Below are 20,400 nucleotides of genomic sequence, written 5' to 3' on the forward strand. Positions count from 1 at the left end.
GCCCGCTTTTGTTTTTTATTTATTAAAATTTTTTTTTAATGTTTATTTTTGAGATAGACAGACAGACAGAGTGTGAGCAGCGGAGGGGCAGAGAGAGAAGGAGACACAGAAACTAAAGCCGACTCCAGGCTCTGAGCTGTCAGCACAGAGTCCGACGTGGGGCTCAGACTCACGACCTGTGAGATCATGACCTGAGCCGAAGGTCAGATGCGTAACTGATTGAGCCACCCAGGTGCCCATCACCTGTCTTTTCTTATATGTTACTTTTATGTATGTATGTATGTATGTATGTATATATGTATGTATGTATTTGTTTATTTTCAAATTTTTATTTAAATTCTAATTAGTTAACATATAGTGTAATATTGGTTTCAGGAATAGAATTTAGTGATACAACTCTAAATGTAAATGTAAATGTAAATCTAAATGATTCATCTCTTACACATAACACTCACAGAAACAGTTCCATTTTTGGAAGCTGCTTTCTCCAGTTTCTCTCTTGACCTCATGGTCCTTGGTCAGACCCCAAGTTTTATTTATAAGGTTTTTAACCTTCTTCCTCTGAACTTCTGAGATGCTTTCTAACCCCTCAGATTTTCTATTGTCATATAATTACTTTTTCTCAAGTTATTTAGTGCTGAAATTACTGAATCTGGTGAGTGGAATAAGGAAAATATCTTACTGTTTTGATGTCACTTTAAGCATTATTGTGGAACTAAGGAATATTTAAGCAATTTGTTGGCACAGTGGAAAGAGCATTGACATTGGACACATGTGGTTCCAATCCTAGTTCCAGCACTTAGTGTGTGCTCTTTGTTGATCTCCCGTATCAAGTGTTTACTCTTCATGGAATGTGCTTTTGTGTCACCGTTATTTCTATCTTTGTTTTTTATCCCTGCCCTTATTTCCTTATTTTTAATTCCCCTCATGCATCTTTAATGAATGGCATCCTGTGGTATTGTATTTTTCTAAGCCACTTCAAGTCCTTTTGGTAACAGTTGTGACATAAATTGTTGTCCTAGAAGTTGTGGGAATTGGGCACCTTTTATTAAAAGGATATTTTTATGAAAAAGATCTCACAACTGTGAGATCATGACCTGAGCCAAAATCAAGAGTTGGGCGCTTAACTGACTGAGCCTATTTATTTCTGTTTTGTACTCTCTTGCTTCATTCTTTTGGGGGCTCCCTAACTCTCAAAAGAGAACTATTATCCCTTTGGGGCCCCAGAATTAAGCACCCTTCTGGTTTCAGACCATCTTGATTGAATTAGTAAGTCTTTACCATAGGGTGATTTCTGCAGTAATTGACCATTTTGTTGGGAGATCCCAGATGTCAGTATCTACAGGTCTTTTCTCTTGGCCCCATAGCCCCCAAAAGGAATCTTGCAATCTCTTCTCTGGCTGATATAAGACTGGCTGCCTGTGATCTAGAAGGTAAGTGAGGGAAAGGGATGTTCATCAGAATGAAGAGCATCTTGTACCATTCTAAGCTCTGCTTGATGTTTACGACCATAATTTTATGCTACCCTTTCTCTAGAAATTTAGAGAATTCAGAGTGCCACTGTGGGAGAGAAAGGTAGTTGCCTGGCATTGCTGATGGAATCAGGGGATCTAGTAACTTCTTAAAAATATTTTCAACCACTGTTTCTGTGTTTAGTCTTACTTCTCCATCCTCATTGCCATTAGTGCCCCCAGTGACCGAGTCTTTCCTGAGTGTGTGGTAGAACTTTGCTGTTTCTTGGCTTTCCCTTTGTCAGCACTTAGATTTTGGCAACCTGTCGAATAAGTTACCATTCATCATGTCTCCTCCAGGTCTCTTTGTCCTTTTGTATTTTTGCTAGTTTTACTCTTTAACTGGTATTCTGGGGAGTTTGGGAAGGGATAGGATATAACTGTGTGTGTGTTCGGTCTGCTTTGTTTAACCAGAAGTTAGTTAACTATGTACTGAGTACCTGCTCTAAGCCAGACGTTTTCCAGATAGCGTATATTATTTTAATTAATTTTCACACGAGTCTTGTAGTCAGTCCACAGTTACCGTATATCAGGCATTGTATTAGAAGCTGCAAAGTGAGCATTACTATTCCTGTCTTACAGGGGAAAAGACTGAGCTCAAAGGATAATAAATGTGCTTGCACTCAACTATTGAGGGAGAGGCTCTCCTACTGCAAAACCCTTGCTCATTTTCTGAGTGACATTACTTTTAGAGTATTGGTTAGTAGGGTTCCTACATAGTTATGTTCAGTGTATTTTAGTTCTGGAGTAAACAAATACTTCAGGTAAATTAAATGGGTTTTAGACTTTCAATGTGTTTAGTTGCATACATTTTTTACCTGATGGGTCCAGCAGTCCATGCATTTTTTTTACCCCTTCGGACATTTGATATTTTGACATGAACTTATTTGGTATAACATGTATCCTTGATTAAAGAACTCATTGATTTAGAGGAATTAGACAATGTCTTGACTTTGAGCACTTTCCTTCACCCCAGATAATGCAATCTGGATTTTATTTAATTAGGTACCTAGGAGCTTTGAAGGTAATATTCTAAAAATGGTAGTTGATAAGATTATACCTCGATGGGAGATTCAAGTATCCTGTCAGCTCACAAAGCTGCAAGTATTATTGGTGACATTAAAATAACTGAATCTTCGGGACGCCTGGGTAGCTCAGTGGGTTGAGTGTCTGACTTTGGCTCAGGTCATGATCTCATGGTTTGTGGGTTTGAGCCCCGCGTCTGGCTCTGTGCTGACAGCTTAGAGCCCGGAGCCTGCTTTGGATTCTGTGTCCTCTCTCTCTTCTCTTTCCTTGCTTGTGCTTGTCTCTTTGTCTCTCCCTCTCTCTCAAAATAAACATTAAAAAAATTGTTTTTAAGTAACTGAATCTTCAAACTAAAAAGAAATGTCAAAAGTAATTGGACTTGATTTCCCATTGTAATTACCTTTACTGAATATAGATTATATAAAGAAGTGTTGTTTTTACCCTAAATGTATTGCCTGTTACTTCCATTGGGTATCAGCTTGTTCATATTGTAGATCATGGGATTTATTTAAACTGTAAAAGCCCCTTCTAATATTATACCTGTGGCAACTTGATTTTTTGCCTTAGTGCTTTGTGGTGCTGTAATCTTGACATCAGACATGTGGTCCTGTAATCTTGACAACATAATTAATATAAAAAGGTGTTTGAGGGGCGCCTGGGTGGCTCAGTCGGTTAAGCGTCCGACTTCAGCTCAGGTCATGATCTCACGGTCCGTGAGTTCGAGCCCCGCCCGCATCGGGCTCTGTGCTGACAGCTCAGAGCCTGGAGCCTGCTTCAGATTCTGTGTCTCCCTCTCTCTCTGACCCTCCCCCGTTCATGCTCTGTCTCTCTCTGTCTCAAAAATAAATAAACATTAAAAAAAAAAGGTGTTTGCTTTTTGGACATTAGATGGACAAAATCTACGACAATTTATATCTACATTTTACATTTTTAAAAGTTTAATTACTTTGTTTTTGTCTTAAGAGTTAGCTCTGTTGGGTGGTTTTTCTTCCTGATAACCATGGTTGACATAGTAATAAGGCCCTGTTTTTGGTAAAGACTTTTAAATAATTCATTCTTTAAAAAAAAAAAAGAAACCTTCAACCAAATCAAAGAGAGACAACCTTTTCTGATCCTCCATTAAAAAACCCAACCTTCTAGGGGCGCCTGGGTGGCGCAGTCGGTTAAGCGTCCGACTTCAGCCAGGTCACGATCTCACGGTCCGTGAGTTCGAGCCCCGCGTCTGGCTCTGGGCTGATGGCTCGGAGCCTGGAGCCTGTTTCTGATTCTGTGTCTCCCTCTCTCTCTGCCCCTCCCCCGTTCATGCTCTGTCTCTCTCTGTCCCAAAAATAAATAAACGTTGAAAAAAAAAATTAAAAAAAAAAAAAACCCAACCTTCTAAATCTTATACATAGTGTATAAATTTTAAACAGATATCCCTCAAGATTTTATCTTGATAAAAGATAAAACTGCACCTGGGTGGCTCAGTTGGTTAAGCGTCTGACTCTTGATCTCAGCTCAGGTCTTGATCTCAGGGTCTTGATCTCAGGGTTGTGAGTTCAAGCCCTGCATTGGGCTCGGCGCTGGGCGTGAAGCCTACTTAAAAAAATAAATTAATTAAAATTAAAAAAAAAGTAAAGATATGTTCATACTGATGTGTTCTCTGGCTTGGTGCTGACCTTGGTTTGCTTTTTTGCATATAAGAATTATGGCATCATTAGAGTCAGAGTTTCTCTTTAGGTAAGAGAAACAACTCTAGCTGTCTTTAGCAGGAAGTGATTTAATATAGTGGATTAAGTACTTACTCTTTGGACTTACCAGAGGAGCAGGCCAAGAATGAGTCCCAGAACAACACAAAGTCCCAGAACAACGCAAAGCTGACCTGCCAACAGAAATGTCACCTCTGCCAAAATGAAGAATCTGATCTGTCTCCAGCATTACACTATTTTATCTATTGTCTCTGGTGATGAGGAAGCTGCTGCCAGAACTACGGACTCTGGAGGCACATTTTGCCTACTAGATCTCTCCCAGCAGAGGTGATGCCCCTTGTGCCTCCTCTCACTTCCCGTTAAATTAGGGAGGGAACACTGGACCTCTGCTGAAGATGCTACAGAAGAGCCAAAAGTCTTTACAACTGTTCTACCAGTGAAAATCACAGAAATGTAATTACCACGTCTATTCCTCTTTCAGAGCACACGTTAGTGCATCTGATTAGCTAACAAGATCACATCTGAAACTTTGGTTGATAGGGACTCTGGGAAACGTGGCTTCTAGCTTTCTAGCTTTATAATATTGGTAGGTATCTTAGAAGGAAGTTGGAATGGATGATTGATGTCTACCATATTCTCCACAAGCAGAAATGTTAAGAGTTTAGGCTCTGTAGTCGGTCTGGATTTGCTTTTTCCTAGCTTTCTGACTTTGAGTAAATTAACATCCCCTTGTTTCCTGTCTCATATAACAAGTATCTACCCCATAGGGTTATTTGAAGATTTAGTGAAGAGTGTGGTAAGATAAGCATTGATTCTTTTTTTTTTTAAATATGAAATTTATTGTCAAATTGGTTTCCATACAACACCCAGTGCTCATCCCAACAGGTGCCCTCCTCAATGCTTATCACCCACTTTCCCCTCCCTCCCACCCCCCATCAACCCTCAGTTTATTCTAGTTTTTAAGAGTCTTTTATGGTTTGGCTCCCTCCCTCTCTAACTTTTATTTTTTTCCCTTCCCCTCCCCCATGGTCTTCTGTTAAGTTTCTCAGGATCCACATAAGAATGAAAACATATTGTATCTTTCTCTGTATAGCTTATTTCACTTAGCATAACGCTCTCCAGTTCCATCCACATTTCTACAAAAGGCCGTATTTCAGATAAGCATTGATTCTTACTTAGACATTGGGTTGTCTTAGACCAGATTTGCTGGTGAGCAATCTGGGCCTGGAGTTTTCTTTGGTAGGACTTTTATTTATGCATCGCATTTTAAAAAATAGTTTAGGACCGTTCAGACTTTTTACTTCTTCTTGTGTCAGTTTTAGTGGTTGTATTCTTCTAGGACTTTGTCTATTCATCTAAATTTTTAGGTTTTTTTTAATGCCTGCTGGATCTATAGTGATCTCTCTATGTCACATTGATATTTATATTTTCTCTTTTTTTCTTATTAGTGTCATCAAGGATTTGTCAGTTTTATTAATCTCTTCAAAGAACTGGCTTGTGGTGTTTTAATCTTTCTATCTATATTTTTGTCTTCTACTTTATTAATTTTGACTAGGGAACTTAACTTGCTTCTTTTTGTAATTTTTGCAGTGGATATTTAGCTTACTGATTTTTAGCTTTTCCACAAATTTTCCTCTTAGCGTGAATTTATCCGCATTTCATGTGGTTTGAAATGTATTATTATTCTGTTCAAAATACTTTCAAATTTCCATTGAGTTTTCTTTTTCTTTTTCTTTTTCTTTTTCTTTTTCTTTTTCTTTTTCTTTTTTGGTTCATAAGATATTTAGAAACCAGTTTTCCAATTTTATTTAGAAAGCAATTTATATTGCTTTCTTTCCAAATATATTTGATGTTTTAGGTATCTTTTTAGTTATTTTTCACTTGTTTATGACTATTAGGATGTTTTATATCTTTTTTTAATGTTTATTTTTTGAGGGAGAGAGAGACAGTGTGTGCATGAGCAGGGGGAGGGACAGAGAGAGGGAGACACAGAATCTGAACCAGGCTCCGGGCTTGGAGCTGTCAGCACAGAGCCCAATGAGGGGTTTGAGGCCACCAACTGTGAGATCATGACTTGAGCTGAAGTCGGACGCTCAACCGACTAAGCCTCCCAGGCACCCCTGGATGTTTTATATCTTTAAAAAAGCTTTCTATTATGGGAAATTTCAAACATATACAAAACTGGAGATAACAGGATAATCCTCACTCAGATATCCATAAACTTCAACAATTTTTTGAAAAGTTTATTTATTTTGAGAGAGAGAGAGAGAGAAACAGAGCACATGAACAGGGGAGGGGCAGAAAGAAAGAGAATCCTAAGCAAGCTCTGCACTGTCAGCACAGAACCCCATGTGGGGCTCAATCTCACAAACTGAAATCATGACCTGAACCAAAATCAAGAGTCCTATGCTCAACCGTCTGAGCTACCCAGGTGCCCCAACTTCAACAATTTTTAACTCCTGACCAACTGTATTTTATATCTCTTTTCTTTATACCCCAACCTCAGATTATTTCTAAATGAATCTTGAGGTACCTGGGTGGCTCAGTTGATTGAGTGCCCGACTTTGGCTCAGGTCATGATCTCACCATTTGTGGGTTCAAGCCCTGCGTCGTGGGTTTAAGCCCTGTGTCCGGCTCTGTGCTGACAACTCACAGATCCTGGAGCCTGTTTGGATTCTGTGTCTCTCTCTCTCTGTCCCTGCCCCACTCGCACTCTGTCTGTCTCTCAAAAATAAATGTCAAAAAACTTTTAAAAAAAATTTCTGAAATGAATCTCACATATATCATTTTTTTCTATAGATATTTCAGTATGTACCTATACAAAATGACATTAAAAAAATAGCTAAAACATGGGGCGCCTAGGTGGCTTAGTTGGTTAGGCATCCGACTTCTGTTTAGGTCATGATCTCATGATTCGTGAGTTGGAGCCCCTCCTCGGGCACTGTACTGACAGCTTGGAGCCTGGAGCCTGTTTTGGATTCTGTGTCTCCTTCTTTCTCTGCCCCTCCCCTGCTTTGGATTCTGTGTCTCCCTCTGCCCCTCTCCTGGTAGTGCTCTGTCTCTCTCTCTCTCAAAATAAACATTAAGAAAAGTTTTTTAAAATAACTAAAATACCATACCACACCCAGAATAATTTCTTGATGTCATGAAATAAATAGCTGGTCAGTTTCCAGATTTTCCCCATTGTCTCTAGATTTTGTTTGCAATTTGATTATTTTGAAGCATGATTCAAATAAGATCTAAACTTTTTTATTATTTGATAAGTTTTATAAGTCTTTTTTTCTTATAAAGTTTTTATTTTAAAAATTTTTAAAATTTTTGTTTTTTAATGTTTATTTAGTTTTGAGAGAGAGAGAGAGAAATCGAGCATGAGTGGGGAAGGGGCAGAGGGAGCCAGAGACACAGAATCTGAAGCAGGCTCCGGGCTCTGAGTTGTCAGCACAAGCCTGATGCAGGGCCTGAACTCACGAGCTGTGAGATCATGACCTGAGCCGAAGTCAGATGCTTAGCGGATGGAGCCACCCAGGTGCCCCATAAAATTTTTATTTAAGTAATCTCTACACCCAGCGTCAGGCTTGAACTCATGACCCGGCGATGAAGAGTTGCACGTTCTTCTGACTGAGCCAGCTGGGTGCCCCATTTTATAAGTATTTTTAATCTAAATGTTTCTTCTGCAAGTATGTCTTTCAACTCTTGCCATTTATTTATTGAAGAAACTGAGTTTCTTGTCTCTTAGGAGTTCTCCATAATTTGAACTTTGCTCATTGTACTTGATGATGATGTTTAATATGTTCCTGTATTCCTAGTTCCTGTAAGTTCCTATTTCGTAGGTATAGAGACTTGATCAGATTCAGATTTAATGGTTTTTGTTTGGTTTGGTTGGTCAAATGATGGTAGAGTGTGCTTTCATCAGTAATCATAGTCGTGTCTGGTTATTTTTCTTCTTGATGATGATTTTCTAGGTTCATGAATTCATGGAGAGGTTGAAAAATGGTGATATTCTAATTGCATCATTCCTTTTTCATTTATTCCCTGGAATACTGCTATAAGGAGAAATTTCCCCTTCTACTTGGATATTCTCAGTTACAGTTCATATAGGAAAGACAGACAGATACTTGATTCTTTCTCTTTGTTTACTAGTTTTCAAAATAAGTTCATTCTCTAGCATCCTTTAGTGATCATTTTTTTTTTAAGAAAATACCCCAATGAACTTGTATGTTTTGATTCTATTACATTTATTACCTTTGTTAATGCTCATACTGTTCCATCTTTGGCCACTGGACCCTATTCAAATAGGCTCTGGAGCCTTTTTGATATAACCCTTAATTTTTTATGGCTTTCTTTTTTTCTTATATGCAGGATATTCCAGGTTCATTTGTACAATTTGTGCCATTTCTCCAAGGGACCTTACTTTGTTTTAGTAGAAAATGATATTTAGAGACAGCAATGTGGGCATTAAATGTGCTCATTGCTTCTAGTTTGGTCACTGTTTCTAGAACTTTTTTGTTTTTAATTAACTTGAGAACGAGAAAGAGAGTACGCATGCAGGAGAGGGGCAAAGAGGGAGAGAGAATCCCAAGCAGGCTCCATGCGGTCAGCACAGAGCCTAACATGGGGCTCGAACGTATGGACCATGAAATCATGATCTGAGCTGAGATCAAGAGTCAGATGCTTAACCAACTGAGCCACCCAGGAGCCCCTGTTTTAGAACTTTTAAGAGGTCTGATGTAAGAAACATATACATTTTAAAAAATGTTTTAATAAATACGTCATTTGTTTCTATTATATTTTATTCAGATTCAGAGCTATAGGGTTTTTGCTTAACATCATTAGGCTTACAGCTATATTTGGTTCTCCCATAGTTGAAAACCCACATTTCAATGTCCCCAACAAAATTACTCATTTGATTTACCTTAAAACAGACACACACACACACACACACACACACACACACACACACACACGAGACAGGCTTGGAATAACATACCTGCCTCTGCCTAGGTAGCTTTGAAAATCAACTTTTACCCCCTAACTCTACAGGCTGCAAAAGGTGCTGCTTATCTTCTTAACTCTTTCTTTTGGAATTGGACCTGTGTCCCCCCCAAGGAAAGTGATTGCAAAGCCAGGCTCACCTCTCTAGATTTATTTCCTTTCTGAGTTGAGACTGGTAAATCTTCACTATCTTCTTTGTTCTCTGATACCATCAAATAATGTTTTAAGATATTTTGCCCATCTTCTCTAGTCGTCTCCAGTAAGAGTTTGGTCTCCATTATCTAATCTGCCATTATTGGAAATGAAACTCCCCTTCCCACTTAAACTTTGAACACTTGTGTTTATATAATATGAGCACAATATTTGGTTTTATTTCAAAGGTTCTGAAGCAAAAACACCTGGATGACTGTCTGCGACACGTATCTGTGAGAAGATTCGAATCATTTAATCTGTTTTCAGTAACAGAAGCCCAAAAAAGGACAACCGAAGAGGACGTTGGTGCATGGATCCAATATACAAGTGTCTTCTATCCTGAGTACAGCATTTCTTTAAGGTGAACATCATTCTGGTTAAGATATTTTTAAAAGTATTTTTCTCTTGTAGAAGAAAAGCAGTCTAATAAGAATCTCATTATGCATTCTGTTGAGTTTGCAGGTAATCTTGATCAGAACTTCGGTTTTGCAGCATTGTATTAGGAAATCCTGCTGCTTTAACTGGGTTTTGTTGTATCCTCAGAACTGAGGGAAAAAGAGTCTCAGGAATGTAGTGGCATTTGAGGATAAAGTGCCTTGCAAATCAAAAGGTTCATTTAACCATTCTCTCATAGCATTTGATTATGACAGAAAGCCAAGTTCTTTTTGAGGCTGAAAGTGGAAACAGAATTTTCTAAACTACTCTTCAAGGAGTAGTTATCTGAAAAATCAAGCTGTGGTATTTTTCCCATTCATATTTTGTCGCTTTCAGAATGGAATCTTAAGAATAGGAGGAGAAAATCCAGCTGAAAACACGGAGCCTGTGAGAAGCACACAGACTGTTCTGGCTTTAAAAATCGTTTTAAAAGAGACAGAAGAGTTGCACACTGAAGTAACAAGATACCATTTTTACCGAATTAATTTTCTCTCACCGTTACAGTCTAGCGTGTTGCAATATTACTGTAGGTGTTTGATTTTATAAAATCTGCCTTTTTTGACAAGATTTCACATCTTGAAAGGGAGGGAGGAGCACATTTACAGTAACTGTAAGAAGAGCAAAAAACATTTTAAGTGGAATGTGACTGAATAAGGTTTAGGTGAGGCGAGGAATAATTTTCAGAAAAAAAGTTTTCACAAAGGGTGTCTATTTATAGTATATGTTTCTCGAACCATTTTAGTTTAAAATATCTAAGCTTTAAAAGACATCATAATAGCTGAAGATTTGGGATCTGGATAAAAATTGACGACGGTGGGCAAGGAAGAACCATTAGGATCTGGTTTCACAATACCGCTTTGTTGTAAACTCCAAAAAGAAGATAAAAACCTAGGGATTTGTGAGCTTGCCTGGATATTCATTATGAGATTCTAATTAGAATACCTCAACTGTCTCGTGTTCAGATGGAGATAATTAGTTTAGTTTCTGTTCCGGAAGGGAAGGAAAATGCATGGAATGTTTACTGTGTGCCAGGTGCCAAGCAAGGTGCTTTGTCCTATTCTAATTCTTGTAATCCCTCCGGTAACTCTGCAAAGTAGGAATGAAGATGATTACACAATTGGAAGATAGCATCTGTAAGGAAATTAAAGAGAAGGAAGAACAGTGATCCCATAGGGGTCTTCAGGTATAAAGTTCTAAAACTTAACTTCTCCATCTGCTGGTAGACCAGACGCAGTAAGTTTAGTATGTACCATGAACGATTTCCTGACATCTTCCAAGTCCTGGTAAGGGTTAGCTAGAGAGAATGGGAAATCTTCCGGTTCGTGCGAGTTTTCAAAATAGGGCATGGTTCTCCACCTGCTGGAGACGACCCTGGTGTGGCAGGAACCCAGGCTCCAATGTAAACTGAGACTCCTTTCCGGTGGCATGGTTCCTTGTGATATATCCATTTTTAAAATAAATAAATAAATAAGTGCAAGTCTGTCTATATAAATACGACATTGAATCCTAATTTATGGAGAGAAGACAGGTGACCAAGCTAGAACATTGGCTGCGATGGCTACCAAGATTTTTTCCTCTTTTTTTCACACTAGTTCTTTTCTCTCCACATTAGTAATACAAAGGTAACAATAGCGTGCACATATTCCAGAGCTGAACACAATCTTAGAATAATTTTTAAAAGATCACAACCACATTAATGGTGGCTGACTGCTGAGTGACTACTATGTCACAAGCACTGTCGTGAGTGGTTTACATGTATTAGCTTATTTAATCCACGCAACACCTTTTGAGGTAAGTACTGTTATTATCCTCATTTTACGGATGAGGAAAGTGAAACCCAGAGAGGTTAAATGACTTGATTGAGGTCACACTGCCAGTGATCGCGCCTGTATTCAAACCCCAGTGGTCTGGTTCCACAGCCTGTACTTTTAAAAACTTTTATTTCGAAGTAATTACAGACATTCAGGAAGTTGCAAAAATAGTACAAGGAGTTCACATACCCTTCATCTAGCTATCTCCATTGGTAACATTTTATGTAATGACAGCTACAGTCTGCACTTTTAACTTCTGCACATGCTGCCTCTCGTGAGGCAATCATGTATCCACTTATTCATTTTACAGATGAAGGGATTGAGGCCCAGATAAACTAATTTCCTCATTGATTATTCTGAGCGTTCTATTTCTTACTCTATAATTCTGTTACCATATAGAAAATCGCTGAAATTACTGCAGTTGCTTAGGGAGGGGAGGATTTCTGCCAAGAATAGTTTATTCCATTCCATTGTCCACTTTGTTCATGTTGATTTCTCTTACCACTTCTTGTTTTCTGTTAGTTGTCCAACATGGATGGATCCCCGTTTTTGTTCCTTTAACATCTTGTATCCGCTGTTTTCTCAACCTGCTTCCATTACATTTCTTTAGCTACCTTTATTGTCTTCAGTATTGTTTGAATTGTGAGCATTCTAGAGTTTAAAAAAAAATTACTTGCAGTAGCTAAAAGTAGTGGTTTAGAAGGTGGTTTTGGAATGACGTACCATTACTTTCACGTACATTTTTTAAAGTTTGTTAAATCAACACAATGGAATGATTTACAAGAAGTGATGAATTATTTTATCTTATTTTTTTAATGTTTTTTTAAAATTTATTTTTGAAGGGGAGACAGAACATGAGCGGGGGAAGAGCAGAAACAGGGGGAGACACAGAATTCCAAACAGGCTTCAGGCTCTGAGCTGTCAGCACAGAGCCCGATGCGGGGCTCGAACTCACATGTTTCCCTCCTTTTCAAATAATAATCTGCCCCAGTGACTCGTTCCTTAGTCTACTTACTCCATAGGCCATTCGTGGGAGAAACTCAAAAATCATCAATTATAGGTTAGCTTAAAGTGCTTGATGAAAAAATGGGTTGGCTTTTAGAAGAGACTGACTATGGGGGTGCCTGGGTGGCTCAGTCGGTTGAGCGTCCGACTTCGGCTCAGGTCACGATCTCGCGGTCCGTGAGTTCGAGCCCCGCGTCTGGCTCTGGGCTGATGGCTCAGAGCCTGGAGCCTGCTTCCGATTCTGTGTCTCCCTCTCTCTCTGCCCCTCCCCCGTTCATGTTCTGTCTCAAAAATAAATAAACGTAAAAAAAAAAATTAAAAAAAAAAAAAGAGAGACTATGGGTAATTTCCCCCCCAGCTTTATTGAGAGATAATTGATATATAACAGTATGTAAATTTAAGGTGTACAGTGTGTCGATTTGATACACTTATATAATGTCAAATGATGATCACCATAGCATTAGCTAATACCACTGTCATGTCACATAGCTACTATTTTTTTTTTGTGATGAGAACATTTACAATGGCTATTGGTGTTAAGGGTTTGGGAAAGAAGTTAAAGCTTTGGAGTTTAGGAGAAAGATAGAGTGAACTTTTTATACCTTGATATGTTGGCAAAAAAAAGAAATGTCATTTTTCAGTAACATTAATTGCTAGTGTAATGCTAAGATTCAAGTTTTGGGGTCCCTTCCTTATAAGTATTTTTATCTAACCACATTGTCCAGGCAGGATCTAGGTAAACTGTTGAAAGATTAGGGTTAGACAAGATGTTATACAGTTGACACATTAATAAAGTAGACGACTCTGTTAAGAAAAAGCTGTCCATGAAGTTGGGACAAGTGATAGGGAACTTGAAATAATCGAACTGAATCTTTACCGCATTATGTTCATGAGAGTTTTCCTATAGTTAGCACTAATTCTTACGCTGTTGAAAACAGTGATTGCTGACATTATTCTTTCATGAGATGCCTTCTTTTAGGATGTCTAGACTTCATAGATAAGCGATTTTTCATTTTTGGAAGTTATTTATAGGGATAGAGTTAGTTTTACACTTTCCCTACTTCTTACCCCATTTTATTTTATTTTTAAAATGTTTATTTTTGAGGGGGTGGGAAAGGGCAGAGAGAGACACACACAGAGTCCGAAGCAGGCTCCAGGCTCTGAGCTGTCAGCACGGAGCCAACGTGGGGCTCAAACCACAAACCGTGAGATCATGACCTGAGCTGAAGTCAGACACTTAACCGACTAAGCCATCCAAACACTTCCTACCCCATTTAAAAATGTCATAGGCCACACTCTGTTTTTTTTGGCTTCCATAGGTAACATTTTTAAGACTAGACAAGTTCTGCTTCAGTGATAATTTTGCCAAATCACACTTTTTGTTTTGAATAATGCTTTTTAATTTTTAAACATGAATTTCACTTCAATTATCCCAGTTTCTGTTTTTTTAAGAAATATTTAACATTTTTCAAAATATATATTTAATTTCAAATATATATCCATCCTGAATTGAGAAGCTTTTAGGGATTTATCCTCAGGAAAATGAGAAATGGGCTCAGTGATGTTTCTGCAAGGGTGCTCATTGTAACAATATGCATAACAGCATAACACTGGGCACAGACTAAACATACAACAAATAAAGTGTTGGTTCGGTAAATTATGGTGCCAACAATCATTCACTGAACTGCTTGGCAGCCATTAAATTCATGTTGCAAGAGAATACTTAGTGATGTAGGAAACTGTTTTATAATATCTTAAAACACAAATTTCAAAACAGGAGAAATATGCTCTTAGTTATTTAATGAAAGTATGAGCATGGAATTAAATTCTATACCAAAATATGAATAGTGGTTGTCTCTGCATGATAGGATTATGAGCATTGTTTTTCTTGAAGGAATCGTAGATTGCTTTTATATTTAAGAAAAACTTTTTTAAGTTCTGTGCCATGTTGCTGATCACTTTTAGAGCCTCATCTTGCATTTTAGGTATTAAATACTTTGACCTTTTTCTTTCTTTTTCTTACATGTATACTGTAGTTTTCCATGTTAGGGCGTATAACCTCATCTCTACCTAGAATCACGTATACAGAGAAGGTACAGAATCACTGTGTTATTGGTAACACTTTGGTAGCTTTGTCTTCTTAGATTATGATACTTCTGAGCCCAATGCTTATTTGGCCGTGATGATTGCACATAACTTCTTCCAATCTCAGTCACTCTGTCCAAGCACTGGGTCTGTATGACAGAAATAAGAAGAAGTTCTTCTGCAAAGGCTAATACAGTTTACATGTATTTTCTTACTAAATGTATTAGTTTGCTAGGGCTCCCAAAAACAGTGCCACAGACTGGATGGCTTATACAACAAATTTGTTTTTTACAGTTTTAGGTCTAGAAGTCTGAGAGGAAGGTGTTGCAGGTTTGGTTTCCTCTGAGGCCCCTCTCCTTGACTTGCAAGTAGCTGCCCTCTTGCTAGCCTCTTCACACGGTTGGTCCTCTGTGCGCATGCTCTGTTTTTCCCAGTCTCCTTTCCTCATAAGGACAGCAGTCATATTGGATGAAGGCCTACCCTAATGACCCCATTTTGACTTAATCACCTATTTAAATAAGGCCGTTTCTCCAAATACGCTTTTATGCTGAGGTACCAGGGGTTAGGGCTTCAACATGTGAAATTTGGAGACACAGTTCAGTTGGTAACAATATATGTCAGATATGATAAGTTTAATGACAAAGTGGTGTTGATGAAGTAAATTGTAATTAACTGCTTATGAACTGTTACAACATCCTAGAGAACTACAGCTGTAAATGAACTCCCCTCATATAGGGGAGAATATGGAAGATTGTGGACGCATTAGCAACAATTTTTGTGTTTAATCACCCCTGGAAAAGTGTCTCAAACTCTGTGACCTGTTGACAATAAGGCCCATTTGTATGTTTGCATATGAAGAATAGTATCTTTTGTAAGTATTAATGAAATATCAGCAATCAAATTAGATATTTCAGGGGCTGCCAAGTGAAGAGAGATTAGAATTAAAAGGGAGTGGAATTAAGGTTAGCGGGCAAAAGATATGAAACTATTGGCCCCCTGACATTTAGAACTTTCTGTAGGTAGATCGTGCAGATCTGAAGGTGGGTTAGTTCTTTGTGACTGAAGTTCTGAGTTTGTTGGGCCGGTATGGAGGAAATCTGTATATTGTTGAGTGTGGTTGTGGAGTTGACAGTTTATTTCTCTTTTGAGATTCTTAAAGGTATGGTTTTGTTTTGTTGTCTTTAATAATCTACCTTATCTTTATATAACTAAAACAAAAATGATAAATATTTATTAATACTTTAAAATGTAGATTACTCAGCAAGAATATCATCACATTAAATATCCTGAGGAATGTATTCTGTTACTTCTTTTCCTTCTCCCTCTAGTGGGCAGAAAATATTTTGAAAATATAGCAGGGAAGGGTTTATTAGTGTTGAGTGGGTGCATCACAATACAGTGTCTCAGCTTTTAAAAACATTAATGTTAATATTTCAGAATCATTGACTAAAATGTTTTATTCCTTCCTAGGCATAATAATGGATCTTTGAATGTTGAAGATGTTCTTACCAGCTTTGACAATACAGGAAATGTTTGTAAGTTGCATGTTCCCTTTGTGGAAATATTTTTAGTGTTTTAAAATGAATTTATAATTAGTGTTTTTCTCACTAAGGTTTATTGTAATGATGTGTGTGCATGTGTGTGTGTGTGTAATACAAACTTTTATTGTTTCCTGCTGCAAAATCAGCATCATGTAAGATGCACCTACTCAGTAGGATAAGGGTGTCTTTACACTTTGCAGTTGTGTGAGTGTGTGTGTGTGTGTGTGTGCGTACATGCATATGTGTGTGTATAACAGAATGTAGGTCAAAAGGAACCCTGGACTGTCTCTTTTTCTTGTTTCCATTTTGACCTTCTCAGTTAATCCAACGGATGGGCTGTCTCTTTCTTCTTTGCTATATCTTGGGTACTTTCGTTTCCACTTCCTGCTTTCCTTTTTCATTACAGAATAAAACCATTTGTTTCCCTTGCTGTGAATATAATGCCAGAAGGTTTTTGTTTTATGCAGTATTATAATATAGAACACGTTGCCTTTTCATCTAAGCTGATTGTCAGGATAAATTTCTTCACTGAGAGAATTATCTAAATAATTATCATGTTGGGCTGCCTGGGTAGCTCAGTCAGTTAAGCGTCCGACTTTGGCTCAGGTCACGATCTCAGGGTTCGTGAGTTCAAGCCCCGCGTCGGGCTCTGTGCTGACAGCGCAGAGCCTGGAGCCTGCTTCAGATTCTGCGTCTCGCTCTCTCTCTGCTCCTCCCCTGCACTCTGTCTCTCTCTGTCTCTCAAAAATAAGTAAACGTTAAAAAAAATTAAAAAAAATAATTATTATGTCATATGATGAAAGAAATCAGCCAATAATATATTTTTATCACCATGTTAAACAACATATGATGAAGAGCTGCGTACCCCTCCTTCATGTGTGTTGCCTAGGATATTTCTCTTCAGATAGTGAATGATTTGTGTAATATGACCTTTTCAAATGTAAAAATTGTACTCAGATACTTTTTTCTCAAAGGAAATTTTGTTGCTGTAACTTTTCTCTGAACTAATGTACTTTGCTAACAGTATTACTTTATCAGATGCGCTCTAATTTTACATCTGCATAGAATCATGCCTGAGCAATACTCAGGCAATAATTTTGTTTTTATGCTCACCTATGGCAAGCTTTTCATAATATAGACAAATATTTATGTATTTTGTCACTAAGGAATCTAAAAGTATCCTAAAATTATCCAAAAATATTCAAATCATATGGGTTCCTTTTTCATAGATAGTGACAGGTTTGCCTTTTAGTTTCTACATGTTGGCACTTGCTGAATTCTTTCCCACTTAGGCGTATCTCCATTTTATGGGGGGTTAGGACAAGGGATGCTAGTGGTGTTTGAGGAGACATTCTCCTTTTAATGTAAAATATCACTAAGTCAGGTTTATGCATATATAATTTAGGAACATGGTCCTAGAATGTTAAATGTGGAATTTTTTGATTCAGTAATGTAAAAATGAAGTATTGTTTCTAGTATGAAATAGGGCCACTAGCTGGCAGCATCATGTAAAATAAAAATATTTTCATAAAGGTCTACGTTATTATTTTATGCACGAATGCCTGTCTTGTCCTCCTCTGACATTTTTTTCTCATCAACTTACTCCACACCGCCTTCATCCACCCCCAGTTGTTGCATTGACGAATGGAGAAATTGCATGCAAAAGGTACTTTTTTACTGATGTTGTATTGTTTGGTGGAAAGGTTTGAGTCTTTGAATGAGACTCACCTACGTTTGAGTCTTGGCTCTGAAATTCATCTTGAGCAATTTACATTATGTCAATTTATATGAGTTTATATTATCTCTTAGAACCGGATATAATACATAGAAAGTGTATAACACATATTCCTCATAGTTGACGTTCAGGAAATGGAAGCTATTTATTAATTATTACTTGTGATGAGTACCTCTAGAACATCTTTCCATCTTTTTCTAATAATGAAGAGAATATTAAGGGTTGTTCTCATGTTTTAAAGTAAACTATTTTGATTGAACTAACAAGGTAGGAAAAAAATACATCAAATTACCAAAATAGCAATTTATCAAAAAGTCTTGTCACAAATGTTGTGTTAAAAATGTGAATATATTGCCAAGGGATGGAAGTGGTGACAAAAATAAGACCTATTAAAACATGTTTAGTGTAATTTTTATATTATCTTCCTATTTTAAAAGAAAAATCTGTACTGATATTTTACTTAATGATAAATTGGTAAAATCCTGTTATGGTAAAATGGATTTTGATTATATAATCTTTTATACACTCTTTGCCAAGGCTTAAAATGGTCAGTGACTGAAAAAGTGGTTTATCACTTGATGCCTCAAATGTTTGATTTTAACCTGATAGGGATATTAGGTTGAGTCTGTGACTAGAAAACCCAGCAGAGGGCGCCACAATCATAATTCTGTCTCACAGCATACTATAATTTGAATAAGTAACTTGAATAATAACCCTAAGTTTTCATCATGTAAACATATGAAGATGTAAGCTGAAGCATTTCCATTTGATTTATTTTTCATATATTTAATATATTCAGCAATCCATCAATACAAAAAAAAAGATTTTCCTGAGTTTGAGTTAATTTTTTTGTCTTTTGTTTTCAATATCAGTTTAATTTTTGTACTTCTAGCTTTAAAAACAGGAATATTTTTGGTCTTGTTAATCTTGATAGAGATCAGTAGTTCTATATAAGAATATCTATTCCTAAATGACCGCCATGGTAGTAAATACATTGATGGTACACTGAAAGATATTTAAAATAAGGAAAAATTTTCTAATACTGTGAGAGAACCAATAGATGGAATTATTCATTTGTGTCAGGAATAGTCCAGGTTAACAGAACTGCCAAATAATAGAAAAAATGACTAACATATTTTAAAGGTATAAAAACCTGATATGTGTATATGTATAAAATGTGTGTGTGTGTGTGTGTGTGTGTGTGTGTTTGTGTATACAAAATATATTCATGGCTTAATGGAACCATTAATCTCCATTTTAAGTTAATTTTTAAAACCAAGTAATGATTTTATTGTAAATTTTCAAAGATGAGAGGATCAGTCTTTGTTCCTGAATTTGTTCTCTAATAAAAAAGATACGGAAATGTCTTTAATTTTGGAAAACAAATGAAATTTCTGGGTAGTTCCTTATTTCCTGAAAGATTAGAAAAAAAAATTCTATTTACCTTTATTAGTTTCAAGTGTTTTGTGTTTCTAAATGTGTGACCTGTGAAGTGTTTTATATTTTTGTGATATCCTCTCAGAGTTTGAATTCCTTTGAATGCTGTAGGAAAAAATTAAAAATGAATCTCACACAGTCATCTTGGCATAATGATTCACTGCCCCAAAGAATATATTTGCTATTGTGGAGAACACATTATTTTGAAAGTCAAGCTTCCTTTCTGCTTTCCTCTATTTAGGGATAGGTATGTGTATTTCATTCTTCGGGTCTACTACTTGAGAACCTATTTCCTTTGCAAGTATCAAAGCTGCCCTATGGAGGGGTTATGTCTGCTATCGATTCCTCATGCCTGGAAAGAGATGCCATCATGCTACCTAGGGAAAAGTATAGGCTGGCATCCTTTACCTCAGGTGGGATACTGGCTGCTTCTGTGTTTCATGTAACATGTCGCTTGAATACGTTGGGTAACGAGTGCCCTGCCAAGCACTGGAGCAGATCACTTGCTTCTGTTTTCCCTGTGGGCAGAGTCTCCTTTCTAGCAAGTCCCTGACCTCTAATCAAAGAAGTCCCACTATGCCGTCTCTTCCAAACCCACTTCTTCTCTTTCTCCAAAGTCATCTCTTTCCTCTACTAAAACTAATTTTTTAAGAATGTGATCCTCTCCAAGGCTTAATTGATTCAAATTTGGTTGTCATATTACATAATACAACTATTTGGTATTTGTAAAGTTTCATCAGTGCTTGGGGATATAATAGCTTCATTTTTTACTTTTTTATCACATCATCCTTCATTTGACAGCTTGAATAGATGAGGTAATAATACTTTTCATACAATTTATTGTGCATGATATATGCAATATAATATGTATAAGCTTTTAAAGGATAGGAAATCAATAATAATGTATCCCTATAGTAACCTTGTGTGGCTCAGGATCTTTGG

General features: G+C 37.2%; 1 protein-coding gene across 1 annotated transcript in view; it reads left to right on the forward strand.

Annotated features, from left to right (window-relative positions):
- The window catches only part of CAMKMT (calmodulin-lysine N-methyltransferase), a 399,914-nt gene that overhangs the window by 6,909 nt on the left and 372,605 nt on the right, over nucleotides 1–20,400 (forward strand). The window contains exons 2-3 of the mRNA XM_030310520.1: nucleotides 9,598–9,770; nucleotides 16,216–16,280. Coding sequence (XP_030166380.1) covers nucleotides 9,598–9,770; nucleotides 16,216–16,280 — 238 coding nt within the window. The remainder of the gene's footprint in view (nucleotides 1–9,597; nucleotides 9,771–16,215; nucleotides 16,281–20,400) is intronic.

Source organism: Lynx canadensis, chromosome A3 (assembly GCF_007474595.2).
Source record: "Lynx canadensis isolate LIC74 chromosome A3, mLynCan4.pri.v2, whole genome shotgun sequence".
NCBI classification, from domain to species: Eukaryota; Metazoa; Chordata; class Mammalia; order Carnivora; family Felidae; genus Lynx; species Lynx canadensis.